This window comes from Macrobrachium rosenbergii, chromosome 3, assembly GCF_040412425.1.
Source record: "Macrobrachium rosenbergii isolate ZJJX-2024 chromosome 3, ASM4041242v1, whole genome shotgun sequence".
NCBI classification, from domain to species: domain Eukaryota; kingdom Metazoa; phylum Arthropoda; class Malacostraca; order Decapoda; family Palaemonidae; genus Macrobrachium; species Macrobrachium rosenbergii.
In genome coordinates this window covers 5,077,501-5,104,397 of record NC_089743.1, presented here as the reverse complement: position 1 = coordinate 5,104,397, position 26,897 = coordinate 5,077,501, and the positions used below count along the sequence as shown (strand labels likewise).

Here is a 26,897-nt window from a genome sequence, read left to right as displayed (position 1 = left end):
AGTGTCTAATACATAGTTTTTGAGGACACTAAGATGAATAGTGACACTCTCAATAATATTTAAATCCAAGTTCAGCCCAGATAGGAATTGGGGGTTGTGGGGTGAAAAGGGGTGACATAAGAATAACTGAAAATGAAAGATATTATTGTCTAATCCATAGTTTTCAAGGTGTCTGAGATGAATAGCAACACTCCTGATGCCCTTTAAGTCCAAGTTCAGCTCTGATTGGAAGGGGGGCAGTGAGAAGGGGTGGGAAGGGGGTGACATGTAAAAATAACTGAAAACAACAGATATTAGTGTCTAATCTATAGTTTTTGAGGTTGCTGAGATGAATAGTAGCACTCCCGATGGCCTTTAAGTCCAAGTTTAGCCCCAATAGGATGGAGGGGTGAGATGGGGTGGGAAGGGGGTTAACATGAAAAAATCACCGAAAACAACAATATTAGTATCTAATACATAGTTTTCGTGGTCGCTAGGATCAATAGTGGCACTGCTGATACCCTTGAAGTCCAAGTTCAGCCCAGATAGGAAGGGGGAGGGGGTGAAAAGGGGTGACATAAGAATAACCAAAAATGAAAGATATTATTGTCTAATCCATAGTTTTCAAGGTGTCTGAGATGAATAGTGACACTCCTGATGCCCTTTAAGTCCAAGTTCAGCCCTGATAGGAAGGGAGAAGAGAAGGGATGGGAAGGGGATGAAATGTAAAATAACAGAAAATGACAGATATTAGTTTCTAATCCATAGTTTTCAAGTTCGCTGAGATGAATAGTGGCACTCCCAATGCTCTGTAAGTCCAAATTCAACCGTGATATGAAGGGAGGGGTGTCAGAAGGGGTTGGAAGGGTTGACATAAAAATAACCAAAAACGACAGATATTAGTCCTAATCCATAGCTTTCGAGGTCTCTGAGATGAATAGTGACACTCTTGATGCCCTTTAAGTCCAAGTTCAGCCCCGATAGGAAGGGGGGTGAGAATGGGTGTAATATAAAATGTCAAAAATACTGGGTAATGTAATTGAAGCAATTATCTTTAACAGGAAAAGGAAGGAGAGAGGGAGAGGGAGAGAGAGAGGAGGTGAGAGAGAGAGTAGAGTGGGTGTTGGAGGAGAGAGAGAGAGAGAGAGAGAGAGAGAAAGAGAGTTTATCGGTTGTCATTCAGAGTTTACCTTGGCTGCACTGGGTTGGTCAGCTAGTACCTGGATAAAAGGAACAGTCACCACACTAATGTCTGGATAAAAGGGACAGTCAGCACAGTAATACCTGGAGAAATGGGAAATTCAGCAGAGTAATACCTGGATAAAAGGGGCTGTCACTACAGCAACATTGGGACAGTCACCACAGTAATAAGTGGATAAAAGAAACAGTCAGTACAATAATACCTGGATAAATGGGACAGTCAGTGCAGTTATACCTGGATAAAAGGGACAGGTATCACAGTAATACCTGGATAAATGGGACAGTCAGCAAAGTAATATTTGGATAAAAGGGACAGTTAGTAAGTAATTTCTGGATATAAGGGACAGTCACCATAGTAATGCCTGGATAAATGGGACACTCAGCACTGTAATATTTGGATAAAAGGGACAGTCAGCGCACTAGGAGGTGCAGGAAAATTTTTCTGAGTTCTTCCAGAGTTTTCCAGGCAACGCCGGGCTGGTCATCTAATATATACTATATATATACATATACATATACATAAATACATGTATATATATATATATATATATATATATATATATATATATATATATATATATATATATTATATATATATATATATATATATATATATATATATATATATATATATATATATATATATATATATATATATATATATATATATACTGTATATATATATATACTAGCTGACCAACCTGGCACTGACCGGGAAAACTGTGACTGACAACCGATATACTCTCTCTCTCTCTCCCCTCCCAGCACCCCCTCTACTCTCTCTCTCTCACTTCCCCTCCCTCTCACTCCCTCTCTCTCTCACACTCCTCTTCCTGCTAAGATAGTTGCTTTAGTTACATTGCCTAGCACTTTTGACATTTTATATTTCACCCATTCTCGCCCCCATTCATATCGGGGCTGAACTTGGACTTAAAGGGCATCAGGAGTGTCACTATTCATCTCAGCGACCTCGAAAACTTTGGACCAGACACTGATATCTGTACTTTTCAGTTATTTTTATGTCACCCTCTTCACATCCCTTCTCATCCCACCTTCCTATCGGCCTGAACTTGGATTTAAGGGCATCAGGAGTTTCAGTATTCATCTCAGTGATCTCAAAAATTATGGATTAGAGACTAATATCCGTCGCTTTCGGTTATTTTTACATGTCATCCCCTTCTCACCCCCCTTCCTATTGGGGCTGAACTTGGACTTAATGGGCATCAAAAGTGTCACTATTCATCTCAGTGACCTTGCAAAATATGGATTAGACACTAATATCTATTGTTTTTGATTATTTTTTACATATCACCCCCTTCCCACCCCTTTTCAACCCCCTTTCTATCAGGGCTGAACTTGGTCTTAAAGGGCATTGGGAGTGTCACCATTCATCTTAGTGACCTCAAAAACTATGAATTAGACACTAATGTCTGTCGTTTTCGGTTATTTTTATGTCACCCCTTCCCACCTCCTTTGCACCCCCCCTTCCTATCTTACCAAACTTGGACTTAAGGGCATTGGGAATGTCACTATTCATCTCAGCGATCTTGAAAACTATGCCTTAGACACTGATATAAAAATGGATGTATGTATGTATGTATGTGTGTGTGTGTGTGTGTGTGTGTTCCAGCATAACTCTGAAATGCCTTGAGCAATTTCAACCAGACTTGGTATACATATGACTTACTATCTGGAAAAGAATACTGTGGGGGTAAGACATCACTGGTACCAAAGGGGGTGGGGTGGGGAGGGGGTGACATTTAAAAATAAGAGAAAACGACATACATTAGTGTGTAATCCATAGTTTTCGAGGTCACTGAGAAAAATAGTGACACTCCCGATGCCCTTTAAATCCAAGATCAGCCCCAATAGGAATGGGGGGGGTGAGAAGGGGTGAAAAGTAAAATGTTGAAAATGACATATATTAGTGTCTAATCCATAGTTTTTGAGGTTGCTGAGATAAATAGTGAACTCTTGGTGTCCTTTAAATACAAGTTCAGCATCGATAGGAATAGGGGTGAGACCCTTGGGGTGTTAATATAAAATGTCAAAAATGCTGAGTAATGTAACTGAAGCAACTGTCTTAATAGGAAATAGAGAGGAAGTGAGAGAGAGAGAGTAGACAGGTATTGGGAGGTGAAAGAGAGAGAGAGAGAGAGAGAGAGAGAGAGAGAGAGAGAGAGAGAGAGAGAGATTATCGGTTGTTAGTCAGTTTTCCCGGGCAGCGCCGGGTTGGTCAGCTAAGTGTATATGTATATATATAGTTAGTTAGTAATTTTATTGACAAAAGTATACAATAATAGAAATTTGACAACACATAATACAAAATATACAAAGTAAACAGTAATCTCTGTTCTTGCAAGTACATGGCCTATACAGAAAAAAATTATTAACAAGAAAACTAAAATATCAAGTACAAATAACATAATCCTATAAGATTATAAAAATAAAAAGGAACTTACTATAAGGAAAAAAGTGGTTACATAACTATTCAAAATCAAGTCCTAATAGAAATAATATTTGATAAACAAAAAAAATTATATATATACTAGATGACCAACCCAGCACCGGCCAGTAAAACTCTGAAGAACTCAGAAAAATTTTCCTGCACCTCCTTGTATTGACCATCCCTTTTATCCAGGAATTACTGTGCTGACTGTCCCTTTTATCCAAATATTACAGTGCTGACTGTCCCATTTATCCAGGCATTGCTGTGGTGACTGTCCCTTATATCTAGAAATAACTGCACTAACTGCCCCTTTTATCCAAATATTACTTTGCTGACTGTCCCATTTATCCAGATATTACTGTGGCAACTGTCCCATTTATCTGGGTATCACTGTGGTACCTGTCCCTTTTATCCAGGCATAACTGTACTGACTGTCTCTTTTATCCAGGTATTACTGTAATGAATGTCTCATTTATCCAGATGTTACTGTGGTGACTGCCCCTTTCATCCAGGTATTACTCTGCTAAATTTCCCATTTATCAAGGTATTACTCTCTCCTTTCTCCTCCCTAATACCCCCTCTATTCTCTCTCTCTCTCTCTCTCTCTCTCTCCCTCCCTTTCCTGTTAAGATAGGTGCTTCAATTACGTTGCCCAACATATTTGTCATTTTATATTTCACCCCTTCTCACCCCACCCCCAGTCCTTTCTGGGGCGAACTTAATGTGGTTCAGATTCCACAATAAGCTGTAGGTCCCATTGCTAGGTAACCAATTGGTTCTTAGCCACGTGAAATAAGTCTAATCCTTTGGGCCAACCCTAGGAAAGCTGTTAATCAGCTCAGTGGTCTGGTTAAACTAAGGTATACTTAACTTTAACTTTTTGGACTTAAACGGCATCGAGAGTGTCACTATTTATCTCAGTGACCTAAAATAACTATGGGTTAGACACCAACATCTGCCATTTTCGGTTATTTTTACACCCCTTCTCAACACCACCCTCTTTGGTGCTAGTGATGTCTTATCCCCCCACAGTATTCTTTTCTAGACAGTAAGTTATATGCATACCGAAATGAGGTATGATAAATTCGTAGAGTTTAATTAGTTACTAATCTAACAGCAGAACCAGCCCTGTTTCAGGGGAGCTCTTCCCACCCCCACCCCCTTTGTTGCCGTTTGGTGTTAGTGATGTCTTACCCACAAAATATTCTTTCGCAGATAGTAAGTCATATGTATACAAAGTTTGGTTGAAATTGCTCAATGCATTTCAGAGTTATGCTGGAACATACACACACACATATACATACATACATACATCATTATATATATACATATATATATATATACATACACACAGTTACTGTATATACACACACACATATATGTATGTATTTATATATATATAATCTATTTTTTACAGATATGTATGTAATGGTGATAACCACAACACCCTCTTAACTTCTTGAATTTTTCACACTTTTTGTATACTCGTACGCTTGTTGCTACAAAGCCTTAGATCCAAATGCAAGAATATGAAGTAATTCTGATGTCCCATGCAGGATTTGAACCCTTATCCAGAGTGTCAGGACAGGTGACGTTGACTACCTGACCACGAGAAGAATAAAGTCTATAGCTGCTCATATATACAAATACCTGTCGAATTCAGATACATTTAACAGATCTGGAATAGAATTTCTCACCATCATAATCAAGTGGCCTAAGTAATTTTGAGTGCCTGTAACGTCACGTGTTGAGAATTATATGAAGTGCGATGAATTGTTTTTGAGGTTGAGAAATTAGCCATGCAGTCCACATAACCATACAGTCCTCACTATATATTAATTTTATAAATTCTATTAGTATATAAATAATTTTCGTGCGACCCAACGAATATGGAGGAATTCATCCAGGCCATTTGCTCCCGACCCCTCTTTACGAAGGTCCTTTGGACTGTATCTACACAAGTAGATACAGTCTACAAATAAATTAATTACACATGCACACAAACACACACACACGCACACACACACACATATATATATATATATATATATATATATATATATATATATATATATATATATATATATATATATATATATATATACACACATATATCTCTCTCTCTCTCTCTCTCTCTCTCTCTCTCTCTCTCTCTCTCTCTCTCTATATATATATATATATATATATATATATATATATAACAACCCCCGTATTCGTTCTCACGATTCACACTCACCTATTCGTGGATTTCAAACACATATACACATTGTTCTCTCACTGTATTTTCACTAAGAAATATTCACTAATTACTTTGTTTTCGTTAATTTTCATGACTAAATGCACTTTTTGTGATAAAACTATTAAAATAATCAGGTATAAGTACTTTTAGAGGGTTTTTTGTGTTTTTAGAGGGGTTTTAAGTATTCGTGGATTTTAGCTATTCTGGGGGGGCGGATGATATGCATCCCCATGAATACAGGGTTTACTATATGTGCATATATATATATATATATATATATATATATATATATATATATATATATATAAAGATAAAATCCACGAAGGAAAAACGGAAACAATATTCATCACGTTCCATATTTTCGTGATTCAGTTATACATATACAGTATATATATATATATATATATATATATATATATATATATATATATATATATATATATATATATATATATATATATATGACAGCCACAAGGAAAAATGAATATTGTAAATCATTGGTTTTGGCTTTATAGCTGAGCCACTTTCTGTCCTCAAAATAAAACAACACACACACACACACACACACACACACACACACACACACACACACACACACACACACACACACACACACACACATATATATATATATATATATATATATATATATACATATACATATATATTCAATTACCTGCTTCTCTCTCCTGCTTAGGTCTCTAACAGCTTGTTTCGTCACAGCCAGTTCTTGACTCAACGTTTCAAGCCCATTCTCATTGAGGCGTCGTTCTTCCAGCACCTGCTCACCATGAGTCTTCACCTGGGAAGAAAAGGCTGAGAGTTAAACATTATACAGTTATACAATTCAAGGTGTAACTTGATAAGAGTGCCTCAGGGTATACTTGCATTCCATATAGTAAAACAGTGGTAGTAAATAAGATAAAAAGTTTGGGAGGCAATATGTTATATGTTTTGCTATGTATTCTCTACAAAGTCATCCACTGTGAGATTTGCTTTTTTGAAATGAAGTAATTTATGCTATAGTTTATCTATTTATTTATTTGTCTGTTTTACATTTAATCCTTCTTCCTGAAGCATTATAAACTTTGAATGGTCTTGTGACATACCTACCGTTTTTTCTTGCTTGTCACAATTAATAAAAAACTGATGAATGTTACTTGCTGATTTTAATTATACTAATAATAGTGCCTATGTCTATTGCTGCAGCAGATAACGCAAGAGATAAACATTACTATAGCAAAAGCCACAGCTCTTTGCAGCTAAGCCCTACCTACTGCTTACGTCGCGACCATTCCTTGAAGCTGATTGGTTGGCAATGGTTTTGCAGATTTTGTTAATCTGTGGTTCTTTTCATCTTCATTACTTCAGCAATGGTTGTTTTACCGAGCTAAAACAAGTTCTGCTGATTATCAAAAGGAAATTTTATATAATCCCCTGAATAAGAATCATGATACACATCTCCCTAAAAATAGTTAAAAAAATAGGAAATATGAATGAAGTAAGAAGTGTTCTGCGATGATGCAATGTAGGTTTATCGTAAATGAGGTTCACATGATCACGGAGGTGACACAAGGAATGTTTGATTGGAATCCGTGCACTTGAATTACAGGACAATGATAATTACCATCTGATACTGCCAAGTGTGTTCATCATCCTAAATTTAAACACAATGACTGTCTAAGAGCTACGGAGACTAGTATTTCATTTGGATTTTAGGAAATGTTACTACAATATCCATAAAATCGATTTCACTGCAATCGTTTACACATTCAGTGGGATGACAAGCAGTGACTGCACTCTACAAAACCAGAATACTCCCATGTTTAGCTTAAAGTTACAGCATGATAGGCTATACGAGTCATACCGTATATAATGTCCTGAGAATTTTCTTAAGGACATTATCTCCTTTCGAAATAATAGGATCATAAAAATGATGTAGACCTATAATGTCCAATGTATTTTTCTAGGTTTATGCAGCTTATGACGTTTGGATTATAAGCCTATCTTATATTCTGCCGTTTTATTGTGGTTCTTATTCTTGTTTGGTTGTTGGTGTTATGGTTCTTGTAATGTTTTCGAAAACTTTTCATATGGTGACCTAACATTTACAGAATAAACATAGACCTATTCATAAAAACTATAGTAAAAGCCAGGGCTCTTTGCAGCTAAGCTACGCCCACTGCACGCCAGTGATTGGCTAGCTCTCGAAAAGGGAATGATGTCACACCAGTTAACATTCCAAATGATTACCAGTACGGATTTTACTCCATTTGGTAATGTTGAGCTCTGTGCATGAATGATGACACCACAGATTTGAGTTCCCGGAGTTGCGAAGTATGCAACTGATATCTCCGTTAAAAGATGTATTAAGTTATATAAAATCATTATGAAGATCTTGGATCATTGTGTCTGTGCATCTTCTCTTTTTTATCATGCACAGCCTAAATCCACAAGCATCTTTTTTTTTTTTTTTTATATTGGTGTTGGTTTACATAAGCGGTTTCACATAGATCACATTAACTGAAATGAAGCTTAGACTTATGCAGCCAGCTTCGATATTAGGGAATTAATTCATCATAATCCTGTATGTCAAACGTTAATATCATTGTGAGATTAGACCTACTTATCAAATTCTTATATTTTGAGGCAATGACAGGGCATGGGCCTTCATTTCATATTCTTATATTTTGAGGCAATGACAGGGCATGGGCCTACACGTCAATTTCTTATTGCAAATAGTTTTCTACCAGTATCAGTTGGAAATACAGTAGAGTACCTTTTAATATAGAAGCTTCGACCCCATGATTTACAATGTATATGCATATCACCGTATGCATATACATTATAAATATACACATACATGCGTGGATGCCATAGTAATTGTAACGCCACTTATACCACAGAGTAAAAAGTAAAACTTGCTGGGCATGTAGCCGATGGCACACATAGACCGATCATAGGGCTGTCTTAGCCTTACAACAGCTATCGAACTGCCCTTTCTGTACTATATAGAAAATGTTTTTACAAAAGGGATAACAAATTAAATTACTGTGATGATTAAATATAAGGCTATTGTAGCATTTCTATGAAAATGAAGGCTGTTGTAGCAGGGCGTCATAAGATACATAACGAAATAGAAAAAAAAAAATAGCTAAAGAAGACAAAAATGAAACGACCCAAACCAGTCCGATTCATTTGAATCTGGGGACAGTCTTGTAGATTACCCTGTTGGATAAAAGCATACATAAGTGTCAGAAATCTCTCTCTCTCTTTGTTGTAAGGAGAATATTCTAGCGTAGAATATATTCATGAAGATCTCGATTACTTTTAATTAAAACAAATGACTAAATTTCAATTGAAAATAGTAGGCAGATAATTCTTTACACCAGTATTTTATGAATAGCTGTATGTTTATTCTGCATTGTTAGGTCACTACATGAAAAGTTTTCGAAGACACTACAAGAACCATAACAGCAACAACAAAAACAATAACCACAACAAGAACCACAATAAAACGGCTGAATAGAAGACAGGCCTATAATCCTAACGCCATAAACTGTATAAACCGTCAAAAAGACATTGAACATTGTAGGTCCACGTCATTTTTTTATCATCCTATTATTTAAAAGGAGATATTGTCCTTAAGAAAATTCTCAGCAAATTATATCCAGTACGACTCGTATAGCCTATCCAAATCGTGAGCCTATCATACTGTAACTTTAAGGCAGTTCGCACACGAACACAACCACTTACTTACGACGCCGCAACCAGTTGCATTGCGACTAACGCACTGGTTTCTTTAGAACCTCTCACATCGAGGGACTGAAACTGCGGTCACGCGCGACTGACCGTCGCGCAATTGGCTATGCTGGGCCTGGTCGTGTGCCGATCAGTTTCATTACGAACTCGCTGGGAAGGGCGCTAAGTAAGTATACCTTAGTTTTACCAGACCACTGAGCTGATTAACAGCTCTCCTAGGGGTGGCCCGAAGGATTAGACTTATTTTACGTGGCTAAGAACCAACTGGTTAATTAGCAACGGGACCTACAGCTTATTGTGGAATCCGAACCACATTATAGCGAGAAATGAATTTCTATCGCCAGAAATAAATTCCTCTAACTCTTCATCAGCCGGGCGCGGGAATTGAACTCCGGCCCATCGAATGACAGTCTGAAGCTCAACCGACTCGGCCAACAAAGGGTCTGAAGAGCGCTAAGGCCATGGGTGTTGCTGCAATGGCGAGTGACGAGCAAATCTGGAACATTCAATTTGTACAAGAAATAGAAAAATATCCGTGCATTTACAGCTACACTTCGAATGAATACTCTAATAAGGATGTTAGAGAAAAGGCATGGAAGCAAGTAGCAAATGAAATAGAAGATACAGGTATGTAACATTTTATCGTTTTCACAAATTGCAATATACAAAATAAAATACGAAACAGACTTCCATGTATCATGGGCATTGGATTTACATGGACATAAATTACATAGAGAGAGAGAGAGAGAGAGAGAGAGAGAGAGAGAGAGAGAGAGAGAGAGAGAGAGAGAGAGAGAGAGAGAGAGAGATTGAAGTCACTATTACAACTCTAGTCCGGAACAAAGTATTTCCACTGCCAAGGAAGTGCTGCTTCAGGCTTTACAAAATAATTTGCCAACTAATTTCTAGTTTGCACTGCGTTAGGCCTAGTTGGTGGTACATTCATGCCAGCATCATAGAGATTGTGGTTGTTTCCATTTAATACTTCCATGTCTTCTGAAGGAAAATGTGCCTGATAAAGAAGTCCCGCTCTTTTCCTTATAAATTATACAGCACACAGCAGCTTTTGATAATGCTGTTGACCTATCACAAATCTCTTACAATAGTTGACAAAAGCACTTGAAATTTCTTGGACATCATCCCGAAAGCACATTCAATTGTTTTTCTTCCTCTACTTAACCTGTAATTCTATATTCTGCTTTTATTTGTTAGAGTCCTCTTTGGATAGGGTCTCATTAGATATGGTACAAGAGAAAATGCTTCATCAGCCCCAAAATAAAAAAAAGGGAAGTCTATCAAATTCTCATCCAAGGGAAGTGCAGTGGCAGGGGGCAACTTCACTCCTCCACGTGCCAACCATTGCCCGATTCGAGAAACTCCGCAGACCCCACAGTTACTATTTCTACCATCGTGCCTTACTTCAATCATTGTAAATAGGCCATCAGCGTCACAGCACGCCAAAAGTACAACTGAATGATATGATTTGTAGTTAAAATTTGTAGATCCAGACTCAGGAACCTACACGCGGACGTGTTTCCCATCTAACGGACCTTGTTAACTGCAAGTTAGCAAGGTTCCATACTTCATAGCGTTTTGCAATACTCTTCCAACCTTGTTCACTTGGCACAGACATATTATATTCGAAATGCAAACATTCCCATATAGCTTCTGTTGTTTCTCCCACAAATTTTCTATGGTATCATTACCCCCAATGAAGTGAAACGCCAGTGGCCAAGTATCTGAGAAGTAAATGGTATGATTATTAGGAAACTTTCGGATACTCACTGATACAGGAATACAATGTTTCGGCACTACAGCTTTATGTGTGTGTGTGGGTGCGTGCGTGTGTGTGTGAGTATTTACCTAGATGCCTAGTTGTATCATGCAAGAAGAGAGCTAGGCTAGTGTTGTCCTGTCTCCATATCTACGCAAGTATCCTGTGTGTGTGTGTGTATGTGTATGTGTGAGGGTTGTGTGCGCGCGCGTGTGTGTACTTTATTTATATATATTTAAACTTTCCGTATTTGTGTTATTATTAATTACAACTCTTTCTTTTTCAGTGAATAATTGCAAGGAAAAATGGAGAAACCTCCGCACAGTATTCGTGCGCAAATTGAAACTCCAGCCTAGTGGATCGGGAAGGGCAAGCACGAAGCCTTATTACTTGAACGAAGCCATGCAGTTCTTTCTGCCCTATGTTACAGTCCACCAACCCACAGGAACTCCCGGCAACCTTCCTTCTCTTAAAGAGACGCAAGAAGACATTCAAGGAACTAAGGAAGAAGACTGTGACGGAAACCTGGCGGAGTGATGTAATGGAGCTACCTTCCACCGGAAGCAGAGGAGCATCGAATGTCAAGACAACATGGAAACAAAAGAAATAACACTTTGATTCCTGTTGACCAAAGTTTTATGGATTTTGTTAATATATGAAGAGGGCAAGGAAGACCAGTGATGATGATCCTAGGAAGCAATTTCTATTGAGCTTACTTTCTGACGTACATGCCATGAGAGAAGATCATATGAGGAAATTCCGAAAATTAGTTTTGCAAGCTGTAGACACTGTTATGGAGGAACCTTCTTTCAACACAATATCACACTCACAACATGCACATGATGCAGTGAGTCATCTCCGCAATATCCATGTCACACACATCACACTGACCATTCACCATGTTCAGTGACTACACCTTCTCAATTTGCAGATCCACGTCTCCCCTTTCAACTACTTCACACGAAGGTAAGCCTGCAGTGCTCCTTACAAAGACAGCACTTTTGAATTGTAGACCTACAGTACTTTGATTATGTTGATGAAATTATGGTTTTTCACAAACTTCTTGAAAGGATTTTTTTTTTATTTTCTATCAATTTTTTTTAGCACAGACCATTTTATTTTCCAAGAAAAAGTTACACATTTATTAGAAAGAAAGGATTTGCATATCGTGGCAAGTATCTTATGTTATTATGTATAATGAACTAATAAACTGTTGTAGTACCTTAGTGTTATCAATAGCCTTTCTTCAACGCTGATAGGTTTTCTGTAATTTGCACCCTTCTTAAAAATCTTGGGGCCCACCAAACGAACTCGTTCATTGAAGGTTTCTTTAGAAATTCTGTATAATTCTTGAAATTTCACAAGGTCCACATCCAGCTCTTGAGCATTTCTGGTAAAATATGGATGAAGCCATGATCTTCTCTTTTCCTTCAGCTTAAGTACCAAAGCAATAGCACGTTTGACGACATTGTTGAAACTAATTGCTCTGGTGTGAGGACCTCAAGGCAACCGATCGTATGCATCCGGTTACGTGTGATAGGTTTCAGGCAACTGGGTGTGTCGGGTGCACACATTCTGGTTTTGTAGAGTGCAGTCACTGCTTGTCATCCCACCGAATGTGTAAACAATTGCAATGAAATCGATTGTATGACTGTTAAAATATAGTGAAATTTCCTGAAGTCAATATGTAATATCTGTCTGCATTACTTCTGAAACAGTCTTTGTGTTTAAACTTAGAATGGTGAACATGCTTGACAATATCAGACGGTACTGTAATTATCATTGTCCGCGAATTGAGGTGCACCGATTCGAACGCAGATATTCCCTGTGTCACCTCCGTGGTCAGGTGAACCTCGTTACGAAAAACTACATTGCAGTATCGCGGAACACTCCTGTCTTTATTCATATTTTCTACTATTTTTAGGGAGATGTGTATTATGATTTAATTTCGGGTGATCATGTAACGTTTCCTTTTGATACTCAGCAGAACTTATTTCAGCTCGGTAAAACAACCATTGCTAAATTAATGGAAACGAGAAGAACCACAGATTAACCAACTTTCCAAAACCACTGCCATCCAATCAGCTTCAAGGAATGGTCGTGACGTAAACAGTGGGCGGGGCTAAGCTGCAAAGAGCAGTTGATTTTGCTAGCAAAATCCACGGCTGTGTATGTCAATTAAAAGACTGATTATGTACACAAGGGCATCTTTGACTAAAAAAAATGCCAGGTCACACTCTCATGCATATTCACTCCGCAAAAATGGTTGTGTTTCGTAAACTTTTTGGAGGATTTGCAAATAAACATCAAAGGAAAATGAGCTGCAGAGCACCACATTTGACTGTCAAATTGAAAATCTGATTCTTTTTAAAGAAATATGATTTAAATGTTCTCTCCTTTTAGAATTAGAATTGGATCTTTTTGAGCTTTGTTTTAGCAAAACTCTCGTAAATATAGTTATTTTTCTAAAGACTATATGAATGTTGAGATTCTGGAGGTTGGGTTTTAGCCCTTATTTTTCCAATTTCTCCTCTGCCCCCACGCAGCTTCAATCCCGGACTCCCAAATGAGTTCCACCCTAGAACTGATTGATTTCATAAACGCCCCAAACCACCAGATTCGCATCCTCTTCCAACAAGAATATAGGTTGGGCCTAATTTGATCATAACGAAACTCACTGATTAGAAAAACTGAAATGAATGTAACCCAGTAAAGTATACAACAGTTTTCGATACTAGAGTGATTAGATATAATAATAATAATAATAATAATAATAATAATAATAATAATAATAATAATAATAATAATAATAATAATAGAACTCCAGATAAAAACACACTGCAAATGAGTGAAACTGTAAAATACAGATAGAACCATAAAAGAAATAGCAATGAAAAACAAACACACGTATATGTACATAACATGAAAAACGAAGGCAACTGTTTTTGCATTACCTTCAGACAAATATTCCCGTATCTCTTCTAGCATGCAGTGCATGATCACAGTTGACCTTTATAAAGCGTTCTTTGTAAATGTGCGCAAATCTCTCCAGATTCTCGTGACCAAGTTTTGCCAAGCAACGATAAATAATGAATGACATGGGAGACAAATAACAGATGACTTGCCTTTGTGGGGGCAGTTGACAACGGTCAGAAGAAGAGTTATATTGTAGCTAGTTTAGGATATATTTCTGGCTGAAAAAGCAGCAAAGCCAACAATAATCTACTGTGATTTACTCTTAGATTGAAATTCAAGCACGATAATGAAGCATAATAAAGATAGGAGTACTGAAACAAGTCAGCTGAAGTTGCAGACATGCAGAAAAGAACAGAACAGGAAACTCGCAGACAGGAAAAACGAGCACGTGCAAACCAGATCTCCGTTTATGTGGCACCTGTTCTTTAAGCTGGGTGATTTTCTTTTGCTGCCTCGATCTAATGGTGTCCAGTTCGTTGACTTTTGTCGTCAGCTCCTCGATCTTCTTCATTTGTTGCGCTGCGCGACTCTGCAAAGGCAAAACCAGTAGTGCGGTCGTAGCTTCTCTTAATGGTGGAGGATTATTACTGGAGGGCAAGGGTAGTTCTAGCACAGTAAACACTTGGTGATTCACAGGAAGGGTTTCAAGAATTATCACCGAAGGGGAATTTATAATAAGAGCTGCGTGTTCCAAACGTACCAATGAGCTGTCATGGTGGAAGTAGGTTAATGCCGAAGCTAAGTATAATTTCCCCGCTCTCGACGGATAAACAAGTACAGCAGATTCGGCATTAACTTATACCTCTCTTGATGGCTCAGTGGGTAGACCGTTGACTGGAGTTGTTGGAAGGTAATTGTGTCGAGGGATCGAGACCCGGCAGTACCGATCCATTTATCATTTATAAATTCCCCTTTGGTGATAATTCCCCATCGGGGATATTCCCGAAGTAGCGTGAATTTGATATTAAACAACATTTGTAGCTTCATGAATATATATATATATATATATATATATATATATATATATATATATATATATATATATATATATATATATCTGTTCCTCTACAAGTGTGCAGAACGCTTCAATTCAATTTTCCAATTTTGTACAGTTTTTAGAGCAATTTTTCTTGTGAAATTGTGGCAGCTGAATATATAATATTAAGAAGCAATATTTCAAGCAGACTGCATTTCTTAACTTTGTGTCTGCTAAGTGACAACCATTAAACCACTCCCTAGCAATACAACACATGCCATTTCTACAAGTGCTTTAAACACAGGTCAACCAGTCTTTGCCTCTTAACGATGGAAAATGGAAGCAGATTCGGGAGATGATTCTCCTTTGTTTCCTTTGGTTTATGACCTTAATGATACAGTGTTAAATCTAAGACCTATAATCCACTATCGTATAAATCTTGATTTAAATTGAGCTCTCTCTCTCTCTCTCTCTCTCTCTCTCTCTCTCTCTCTCTCTCTCTCTCTCTCTCTCTCTCTCTCTCTCTCTCTCTCTCTCACCTTTTCGTCAGCAGCATCTGTCAACTGTGACTGCAAGTCCCTTAGCTGGAGGCGCGTTTCGGCAATTTCGCTGTTTAGTCTCTCAACGACCCTGCACTGGCGTTTATATCTGAGCGTGAAATATGAATCAGTGGAATGGAAGGCTTTTTATAAAAAGGACGGTTAATCAAACTAATAATATAAGTTTAATAAAGAATAAAAGTTTTAGGCTTATGAAAATCTGAGTTAGAGTTGCCTAACAAAATCATCTGGGGTTTGGTTATTGTTAGGTACGGTCATCATTGCCTGCAAACTTAGTTGGAAGAGCGGAATGCTGATGTCCAGTGTTTCCAATGGAGAAGGAAGACCAATACGGGAAAATAGTAGTCCGTAGGCTGAGTACAGTATGTTCACTGTGCTCCACACTCCCCCACCCCATAAAATTGACAAAAGTACATGTAAACTGTAGTATTTAATCTATATTTTCATTTTTTTCATGTTACTACTGAAAATATAGACTCAACACCACCTGCGGGGTGTTGAAGTTGGGTATTGTGCCAAATTTTGCCACTGCCACTTTTGGGGTAGGGGAACACAAATTAACATAACTCTGGACTGAATGGTCACAGGGAAGTGAATCGCCTATCAAAATGTTTGTCTTGAGCCTCTCTATAGGGTAGTATGGTTTGGTATGCAAATTCATCTATAATTGGGTCAACAGAGGTCAAGTTCATAAATTTTAGGGAATGCCTAAAAACCTGACATCCTGGTGTTTATGTAGCCACTGTAGCATTGAACTAAGATATAATTCAGCTGGCAGCCTAAAATATGCTTCAGAGACATCTCTTTGCACAGTTAACCTACTAATGTTCAGTTATTTTCCAAACTACGGACTACGTTACAAATGGAAAAAGGACGTTTCAAAAATGCAAGGAAAATTGCTAAGTCTGTAGCGGTAACAGCTTAAATTATTATAAGCAACATATGCCACAACAAATCAACAACTGAGATGAAGTTGATGCTTTATTAATCTATTTGTAACAATCATTTATATGATTCACTTCATAATATGCAAATTAGATCCATACAGCAAATGTAAAAAGTGTCACGGTGCATCATTGGTCACTCAGTAAACTCACCAATGTGACATGTCTGAAGGCCAACATCAGGAAGAAAAGTTTTGTGAATAAGGATATCTGATTAATTTCTTCTTCAAGCCATCCTGTTTTAGCATCGAATCACCATCTATCAATACTGGGAAAAACAAAGTGGTGGGTTGTAACACCTTTTGCTACTGAAGTAAACTGCACAAAAACAACAGCAATGCATCAACGTAAATAAGTTTGAAAGTAACTGGCCAGTGTGTCCCAGGATGGGGCAGTTTAATTTCTGAAACAGGTGTTCAGCCTACCAACCTGATTTCACTAGACTATTATCCAGTGATAAATTACCCAATCACAGAAAACAGTACCATTCTGGAGTGCCTCCGGCTGTCAAAACAGTGCACGGAGGAAGTTGGCCATAGATACACAATCACAACATTTGACTTCAGGGCATGCATGAAGGTGTACCCTGTACTATGGAAAAACCTAAACACCTATAAGGACCACATAGCCATGATAGGTTCATTTCATACAGTATGTGCCCACCTGAAAAAGGTTGGCTAGAAGATGAATGGTTTAGGGTTTTCTGAAATCTTGTTTGAATCGGGAATTATGTCAAATGGCTCTCTCTAAGGCATAATCTCTGGTAAGAATTACAGTAGGGCTATCTACTGTAATAAGGCAATGGCTGAGAGTCTTGAAAGGTTGATGCTCAGAAAGCTTCAAGAGCTTAAAGGTGGAGACAGATTGTCATTACTGAACCTGCCAGATGAATAAGTGTCAACAGTGACCAACCTATTTGCCGAGAGAAACAAGGAAAACCTTGATGAAGTTTTACAGGCTGCTGCATTTCATACAAACATGGCTGAGTACAATGAATTCCATCTTCAGGAGAGGAATGGCACCTTTGGAAAGACTGCTGCATTTTGGCTGCTTACATAGATCACATTTGGCTTTAGCCTTCCCTTTTCAAGTCAGTGAACACAAATGACTTCTTCTTGTAAGGAGCATGTCTGAGGTTTCTGATGCCAGACTCATGCTGCAGCTTTGATACCCAAAAGTATGAGGTTACCTGACCTTCTTTTCCATGTATTTGGCTAACTTCAAGGAATCACATCAGGAGCAATAGAATTGCTGCAGCATGGTGCCATTAGTGTTGTCCCGTCCTACATTACAGGAAATCAGTGCCCAGTCGACAAGATCACCGAAGAAACCTTTGTGAAGCATGCAAAGTCACATGCTGGAGTGGGTAGAAGAGATGCTGATTTATCTGGTCTGATAGGCAACTACAAAGCTTACAGGCACTCGACAAAACCTGCACATTAGAGATCTCAGTAGCTGGATGTGTTGCTTCAGATGGAAAATATGGGAGGCAAATCAAGCAGGGACAAGAGGCATCATGATACCCAACCATCCCAGGTTTGAAAGAGTGAGAATGCTACAGTGAAAGTGATAAATGCAGTGGAGAGTTTCCTTAACCCATTTGAAGTTGAAGATCTACATCCTGTCTGGTGCTCCTATACCACCCGATATTTTGAGGGGCATTGAAACTGCAGAGGAGAGAGGGAAACAAGCCACAAACATTCACAGACATTGGCAAGAAGGCACATGTCAAGACTACAACAAAACTATTGAGTACAAATTACAAGGGAATGTAAAATTCAAGCTACTGGTCAAGTCACAGATACAACTAGAGAAACTGGACTTGCAAGAACTATTGTGGTACCCACTCATGCCTGTGCCATCAGTCATTTGGGCACAATGGATATCGATGACAGGAATGCCATCTTCCACTAATTGAAGGAAATGCCAAGAACATTTAAGCAGATTTGGAAAAATGTCTTGCCAACTACCACAACTGGAAAATTGAGTGTGATACTCAGCATGGATATTTACAAGCAGGAGTCCATCAAGTCCATGGAGAGATCAATGCCCTGGCTGTGGAGAAAAGTGGATAGTTCAGGGAAAGAATAGCAGAAGATCAGAAAAATGGGAAGAATTCCTAAGTAACGATGACAAGAAGAAACAGCTGATAGAGCTGTTCCTCAGGGTCTGGTGCAGTGAAGACAACATCCCAAAGATACAGAACAAGAGGATAATCACATTTTACAAAGGGGAAAACCTATGAACTGAAAAAAAATAACATGAAGTTACAGTGCCTGAAATTCCATCTCTCGCATCGCCATGAGAAAACATACAAACGAGTGATTCTGTACTCCTCCTATGCTGAAGATCAGGGATATTTTGTGCATGTCCAAAGCCCAGACACTGATATCTTCTCCATTTTACTATACTATGCATCAGACTTGAAGGTACATCTGCTTTTTGATACAGGAACTGGTAATAAGAGACATGTGATTGATGTCAGTAACCTACCAAAAGAATTCACTCCCAACTATTGTGCTGCCCTGCTTGGCCTAAATGCCTACACTAGATGTGACACGACCAGCTCCTTCAAAGGCATTGGCAAAGTGAAGCCAATGAAGATACTTCAGAGGAAACCTAAATATAAGAAAATATTAAATGCCTTGGGGACTCCTGGGAGATTACTGATGAGCTTTTTCTCGGTCATGAGGAATTCACATGTATAATGTACTGTAGGAATACAAAGATAATGAGGTTGACCACCTTAGGTACATAATGCTTGTTTCAAAATGTGGTGGCCCAGGAAAATATTGATACCTCAGCACTTCCTCCACCAAGAGTTTGCCTTCTTGAACACATTAGGAGAGTGAATAATCAAGTTACAATATGGAAGAGAGCACACTCTCCAAAGCCATAAATCCCCCATCCAACTAGGGATCATGGATGGATGATGAACAGCGGAAGACTGGAACCCCAGTGGTTTAAGGGAACTCCATTGACCTCAAGTTTGACTGACATACTCGAGAAGGTCATAGATGAGTAGGTCAGAAGATAGTAATATTGACAATGACAAAAACCACAGTGACAGTGACGACAGTGACACTGACTAAACCCTTGGTTGAAAATGTACACACTTTATGGCCAATGTTGTTTCGTACAACAACTGGTAGCGTATGATAGAGGGTGCCTATGTCATCCATTTTAATTTTCATGTATTGTCTTTACTATACTTTGGAATGACATAGATTAGGCGTCCTTCCTAGTACAAGGTATTTGACCTTTGTATGGATCATATTTGCATATTATGAAATGAATCATATAAATGATTGTTAAAAAAAGATGAATAAAGCACCAACTTCATCACAGTTGTTGATTTGTTGTGGCATATGTTGCTTATAATAATTTAAGCTGTTACCACTACAGACTTAGCAATTTTTCTTGCATTTTTGAAACATGACCTATTTCCATTTGTATCATAGTCCGTAGTTTGAAAAATAATTGAACATTTGTAGGTTAAATGTGCAAAGAGATGTCTCTGAAGCATATTGTAGGCTGCCAGCTGAATAATATAATAGTTCAATGCTACAGTGGCTACATAAACACCAGGATGTCAGGTTTTTTAGGCATTCCCTAAAATTCATGAACTTTGACCTCTGTTGACCCCATTATAGATGAATTTGCATACCAAACCATATTGCCCTATAGAGAGTCTCAAGACAAACATTTTGATAAGCGATTCACTTCCCTGTGACCGTTCAGCCCAGAATTATGTTAATTTGTGTTCCCTTACCCCAGAAGTGGCAGTGGCAAAATTTGGCGCAACACCCAACTTCAATACACCGCGGGTGGTGTTGAGTCTATATTTTCAGTGGTAACATGAAAAAAAAATGAATATATAGATCAAATACTACAATTTACATGTACTTTTGTCAATTTTATGGGGGCGGGGGGTTCACGGTGAGCCTACTCAGCCCACGGACTATAAAGAGAAGTAAAGAATAATTCAGATAAGTTCTCTGTTAACGGTATAATCTGGTCAAGGTTATGTGGATATGAACAGATATCAAGATCTAAAAGTCAGAAAAAAGGTTGAAACGAAGTAATATTAGGGGGACTTTGGGAGTAACTTTTCACTAAAAAATTTAACAGCTGATAGCACAAAAAGCCTGAACAAGTAGGAAATAATAGTTAATTATGTATGGAGATGAAAACTAAATACAGATGCTCATGTGATAACATAAATTCCTCTTATCAAAGTATTTACTGTTGGTGAGGAATGAGTTGACTCTGACCAATGATCAGTCAGAAACAGGAAAGAATTCTTAAAATGCTATTTGGAAACCGTTAAGAGTGTTATAGTTACTAACAAGCAAGTTATAAAAAAAATATACGAATCACATTAAGTTAAATATACTTTAGTTTAACCAGACCACTGAGCTGAATAACAGCTCTCATAGGGCTGGCCTGAAGGATTAGACTTATTTTACGTGGCTAAGAATCAAATGAATTTCTAACACCAGAAATAAATTCCTCTAATTCTTCATTGGCCGGCCGGAGACTCGAACTCGGGCCTAGCAGAGTGCTAGCCGACAACTCTACCGACTCCTCCAACGAGGAACTACGAATCGCATTAAAAATGACTCATAACAGCCGACAGAGAAATCAAGGAGCAGGGCTCGAAAATCTCTCAGTCTGTGGCTAAAAAGGACCTCACTTCGCTATCAGTTCGTCCCTCTCCTCCTCTAAATGTCTAGACGCCCTCGCTGCGTCCTCCGTCATGGCAAGTTTGCGTCTGAGCATATCCACGTGGAGGTCTTTACGATCTACCGCCTCTCGGAGGCTCTTAACCTTCCGCTGCAGCTGGTATACAGTCGTCGTCTGGAAGGTTGAAAACAGAATTAGCTTCTGAAAATGCACACTGTCTGCGGGAAGAGCGCCATCTGGGCGTTAATAATCCAGTATAGAAAATGGAATGACCTCTGTAGAATTAAACGCCAAGTACTTTTAGATATTTTGAAATTATATGATTTACGAAAGGCATAAATATGTTTTTATAAAAATGAAGCTCCTAAGACGATGTAACGAAAAATGATAAATATAAAACACTTCAGTTCTTTTCTATTAAAATTAAATTCATTCAAATTCAGATTGTTTTATTTGAACAGAGAAGCAGTAGGTTCTGAGACTGCTTGTTTGAGAACAAAAAGAGGGCATGACACAAAATATATACTATACTGTATATAAAAATCACTCCCACTAAACATACGTGAAAAGCTGAATCTACAACGACTGGAAGTATTTCAAGAGTGCAAGACTCGTTGCCGTTGAAACAGAAAATGTAGTAAGGCAAACTTGTTTAGTTCCCGTGAAAGAAAATAAAATACGAAAAAGAAAGGACAACTACCAAAGCAATAACAAAGAGGGCTGCAAGAGAACCTGCAATATATGTAAGAACGTTCCACATGAAGTCATATAGTTCAGATGTTACTCATATCGTTCAACTATTGCGGTTAATATTCAGATATATATTAAAGAATGGTCAGAAAAATATAGGGAAAATGCAACGATTGAAAGAAGACTTTTCAGCAATTTTATCTACGGTACAAAATTATTTTTCAGAAGCGGGACTTAACTCTGAGGTATTTGGAAATGTTAAAGGTTAAATGTTCCCCTGAGGTCTCTTCTATCGTTCACAAAGGTCTTATCATAGCATATGCAATTGTACTGTAATATTTGCTATAACTTGCTCTTGATTTGCTGTTAACGGTCTCTACAGATCAGACTTTTTCTGTTACCGTGACACCTCTCATTCAAGTCCCTCTTTCTTTTTGTTCTTGAATACTATCTACCTTCTGCAAGGAACCTTTATCATCACTGAAAGAATGGCATAAACAATGTTGACTGTTTCATGAAAGATAGTCACGACTATGCAAAGTATGATAGTTCTGCAAAAATGTACAGTTTTCAACAAGGAAAGAGTCTACAAGTGCACGATGTCTTCAGTTATCCCACTGGTACAGTGAAAAAATTAAGAACATCAAATCTTTCCACAAGAATACCACAATCGTCCCTGTTTTTTTTTTTTTTTTTTTTTAAGGAGCAGGCTCATCATTGCATGAGAACGCTTTATTCCATCTTTGGGACGTCCCATGCTTGCCAGGATTCATTTCATAATAAGGTAAAATAGCATGGGTAGAAATGGTAAAACGACTATATGCAGAAGCCAAGGTTTTATACGAGTGATTTGTGTTTCAGGATGTATAAGAAATCTAGAAGGTAATGAGTTAAGCCGACATTAAAAGTGTTGTCATTCCTTTTCAGCCTAAATTATCTGAGCACCCTGCAAAATATCCAATGTATCGTTTCATTGGCGCTATATTTTATTCTAAAGAACAGTTTAATTTTTCTTAGACTTTCAATTAAGTGATATATCTATGCATTCATGTGAAGATGAATAATCACTATTGCAATTTAGCTACTCTAGCCAGCGCATTGAAGGAACACTGTTATTATTTCCACAACAGAGGGAATAAGGCAATGAGAAAAATAGATGAAACACAAAGTTAGAGAAAGAAGCGAAGCCAAGAGAATGAGGCCAGCCTGTCCTTGAAAAGCAGCTTTAGCACTGTTTACTTTTGCCACAAATTCTAAACACTACTAAGGACGAGAGTTGCCGAAACCTTGGAGGAAAGTGCAACATAAATCTGAACAGAAAGCTGTTAACATCTTTTCATATCAAGTAACAGGACATCGTACTACAGTCTCGCTCACACAAAGAGAAGAAAACACAAACAAAACAAAGTTTCAAAGCTTCGTCTCATATAGCGCGCAGCAACGCATCGTCTTTGATAAATTAATAAATTAACTTCATCCACGGACACGTCTGTCTTTCCTCCATTAATTTATTAATCTATTCATACAGGTACAGGCCAACGTGATGGTGATTTGGTCCAAAATCCATCACGCGCTGTGTCCAGCGTCCTTTCCCACTGCCATACTTACATGGACCTCTTCAGCTGCCTATAAGGATTACACGTATATTTCAAGTTTCTGTTCAGAGGGTTAGAGTGGTCATTGCCTCAGTCTCCTCATACCACCGGAATACTCTGAGGGGGAAAATCTACGTCCGGGGGTATTTGCACTACCAGCTATTTCCGTAAATGCTTCAGTGTACAAAAATATAGGGATGCACGTACAAATGAACATAATTCCTATGGAAGGACCTTAGTCTACCTGCCCCATTAGAACATGGCAATAAAATAACGAATACGATTAACCTGTAGGCTGATTTTACTGTACTTGCTAGTCCTACAAGTGTCCAGTAACATTTATTAAATACAAATTCAAACAGAGATAACTAAAGAGCACTGTCAGGAATACATACATACATACATACATACACAAGTACAGATATGTATAAATCCGCGTATGCATGTGAACACATACAGTATGCTTATGCTCTATCTTTAAGCGTTTGCCGACATTTATATGCAATTTTGGTTTAATCTTTACACATACTAAACACACATGCACACACACACTAAACACACATGCACACACACACACACACACACACATATATATATATATATATATATATATATAATCATGAAGCTACAAATGTCACTTAATATCAAATTCACGCTACTTCGGGAATATCCCCGATGGGGAATTATCACCGAAGGGGAATTTATAAGTGATAAATGGACTGGTACTGCCGAGTCTCGAACCCACGACACAGATACTTATCCAGCGACTCCAGTCGACGTTCTACCCACTGAGCTACCAATAATTCCCCATCGGGGATATTCCCGAGGTAGCGTGAATTTGATATTAAGCGACATTTGTAGCTTCATGATTGCATATAAATCACGGTGTGATAAAAAATTTCATTCATACATGCATACATACATACATATATATATATATATATATATATATATATATATATATATATATATATATATATATATATATGCATACATACATACATATGCACCCACACACAAACTCATGGACCCTACTTACATTTAGATCAAACACATGGAAGGCCATCCAACATATCAATGTTTTATTAGAATTTCATAAAGGGCTAATTAAGTAAACTCATTAAAAACACAGCAGTTGCAAAATAGTTACGGAATTGCAAAGCAATATTTCAATTAAAATTCAATGAGGTTATTAATGAGATATTAGCTTCAGATCAACTTCATATAAATGCTCATTTCACTCAAATTACCCCCAACAATTTAGAACGTTCCAACATTTTTTTTTTCATTTTATGTAATGGTACGAGATTTCATCCACTTTATGAATTTACTGTCAATAATAATAATAATAATAATAATAATAATAACATTGATGATGACACAATTTTTATAATGTTAATAACAAATATAGTAAATACAATAGAACAGCAGAAACGCCATTCAATAATAATAATAATAATAATAATAATAATAATAATAATAATAATAATAATAACATGCAAAGTCCTGTTGGAGAAACAAATATTTTCATGCCAGAAAGCGGATATTTTCTGGGTGCAACAGTTCTACGTGTCTCTCATATTAAGCAAAATTTAAATTCAATTGCCTTCAACTCTGACGATCACGACATAATCTCAAGTGTGGTATTAGTTTTTTTTTTTTTTTTACTAATGAAACATCATTTACATTGAGAACGAGGTAACACTTGCAACAGAAAGATATTAGAATTCCTGTTGGCAAGTTTATATATATGTAAAAAAAACCTTTAACAGCATCCAACATTTTCATGACAATCAATTTAAGTGAATGGTTATAAGAGATGGCAATACTTAAATTGGCCCCATCATAAGAAACTCTTTACTGTTAAGATCTGTAAATCAAGTATGTTCATTTGTTTCCTATCTGATAATGTTGGTTTCATAATGAAACTGTGCTAGCAGTGACGAGCTTGGAGGATGAGCCGTTGAAACGCACGAGAATACGCAAGTCAATGGAACAAGACCCACCTTGTCGACAATTTTCTCCCCTTCGAGCTTCGCGAGCTGCTGACACCGACAGATGATCATTTCGATGTCGTTCGTCACCTCGTGGCCCATCTCCGACAGCCTCAGCGCTTCCGTGACGCGATTCAACACTCGGTTTATCTGCAAAGTCAACGCTTAGTCAGCTGATTGTTTGAAGTAGTTAATTCTCTTAACATCACAAGAATTATAACATTCCCTTTCATCTCCAATACATTTAGTCTTTGGGTGCAATCTACTTATAAGCCTTTTCCAAAAGGTCCCGTCTTCATGCTTTACTTGATGATTGGTCTAATATAGTCTTCACATCTCATTCTCTGCCTGATTCGATTTCTTTTACTAAAACTTTGAATTAACATCCTTCATGTCAGATTGTCTATTTATTCTCTATGATTTTGTGATGCAGAATCAAATTAGAACTATGTAACCTTTTTAGATTTTACAAACAAAGTTATTTAACAAATATAAATGCCAATTTATTTTCATCGGATTTCACAAAGGAAATTAATCATTTTCCCTGAATTTAACGAAGGAGGTAAATCAACCTTTTTGGACTTGCTGTGAGAATACATCCACAAGAAGCGGACTGGATATCTCACAAGGAGATTTTACATTTCTTCCGCCTACAGATAGACAAATACTCACGTTCACGCCTTTACACACTCACACACACACACACACACACACACACATATATATATATATATATATATATATATATATATATATATAAATATGTATATATATATATATATATACATACATATATATATATAAATATATATATACCGATATATATATATATAGAATATATAGACTATATACATGCTTACATACATGTACACACACATACATAAATTTATTTATTATATATATAAGAAAAGCCATTTTCTGTAATGAGGGATGGTTTAGAGAAAACAATTCAAGGGTCACTGCTACATTCATACTTCCATTTCTGAAATCAATTTGAGCCGCTTCACACACCTGCACTGAAGGCCCATTAGGCATATGTCAAACCTCTTGCGTACTCTGTCATTCATCTATCT

The 26,897-nt window shown here is 37.5% G+C and overlaps 2 protein-coding genes across 2 annotated transcripts in view; one reads left to right on the top strand and one right to left on the bottom strand.

The window, feature by feature from the left end:
- The window catches only part of LOC136828835 (coiled-coil domain-containing protein 170), a 108,591-nt gene that overhangs the window by 56,273 nt on the left and 25,421 nt on the right, over nucleotides 1-26,897 (bottom strand). Inside the window, exons 11-15 of the mRNA XM_067087103.1 lie at nucleotides 25,837-25,974; nucleotides 21,556-21,719; nucleotides 15,895-16,003; nucleotides 14,798-14,908; nucleotides 6,544-6,669 (exon numbers count right to left, since the gene is read on the bottom strand). Coding sequence (XP_066943204.1) covers nucleotides 6,544-6,669; nucleotides 14,798-14,908; nucleotides 15,895-16,003; nucleotides 21,556-21,719; nucleotides 25,837-25,974 — 648 coding nt within the window. The remainder of the gene's footprint in view (nucleotides 1-6,543; nucleotides 6,670-14,797; nucleotides 14,909-15,894; nucleotides 16,004-21,555; nucleotides 21,720-25,836; nucleotides 25,975-26,897) is intronic.
- On the top strand, nucleotides 10,087-12,762 carry LOC136852132 (uncharacterized). The gene is made up of 2 exons (XM_067126584.1): nucleotides 10,087-10,256; nucleotides 11,690-12,762. The coding sequence occupies exons 1-2, from the start codon at nucleotides 10,091-10,093 to the stop codon at nucleotides 11,938-11,940; spliced, it is 417 nt and encodes a 138-aa protein (XP_066982685.1). The 5' UTR covers nucleotides 10,087-10,090; the 3' UTR covers nucleotides 11,941-12,762.

Coding starts and splice junctions, on each gene's coding strand:
- LOC136852132 (XM_067126584.1), top strand. CDS start 10,091: ATGGGTGTTGCTGCAATGGCGAGTGACGAGCAAATCTGGAACATTCAA. Junction 10,257..11,689: donor AAATGAAATAGAAGATACAG/GTATGTAACATT, acceptor TTTCTTTTTCAG/TGAATAATTGCAAGGAAAAA.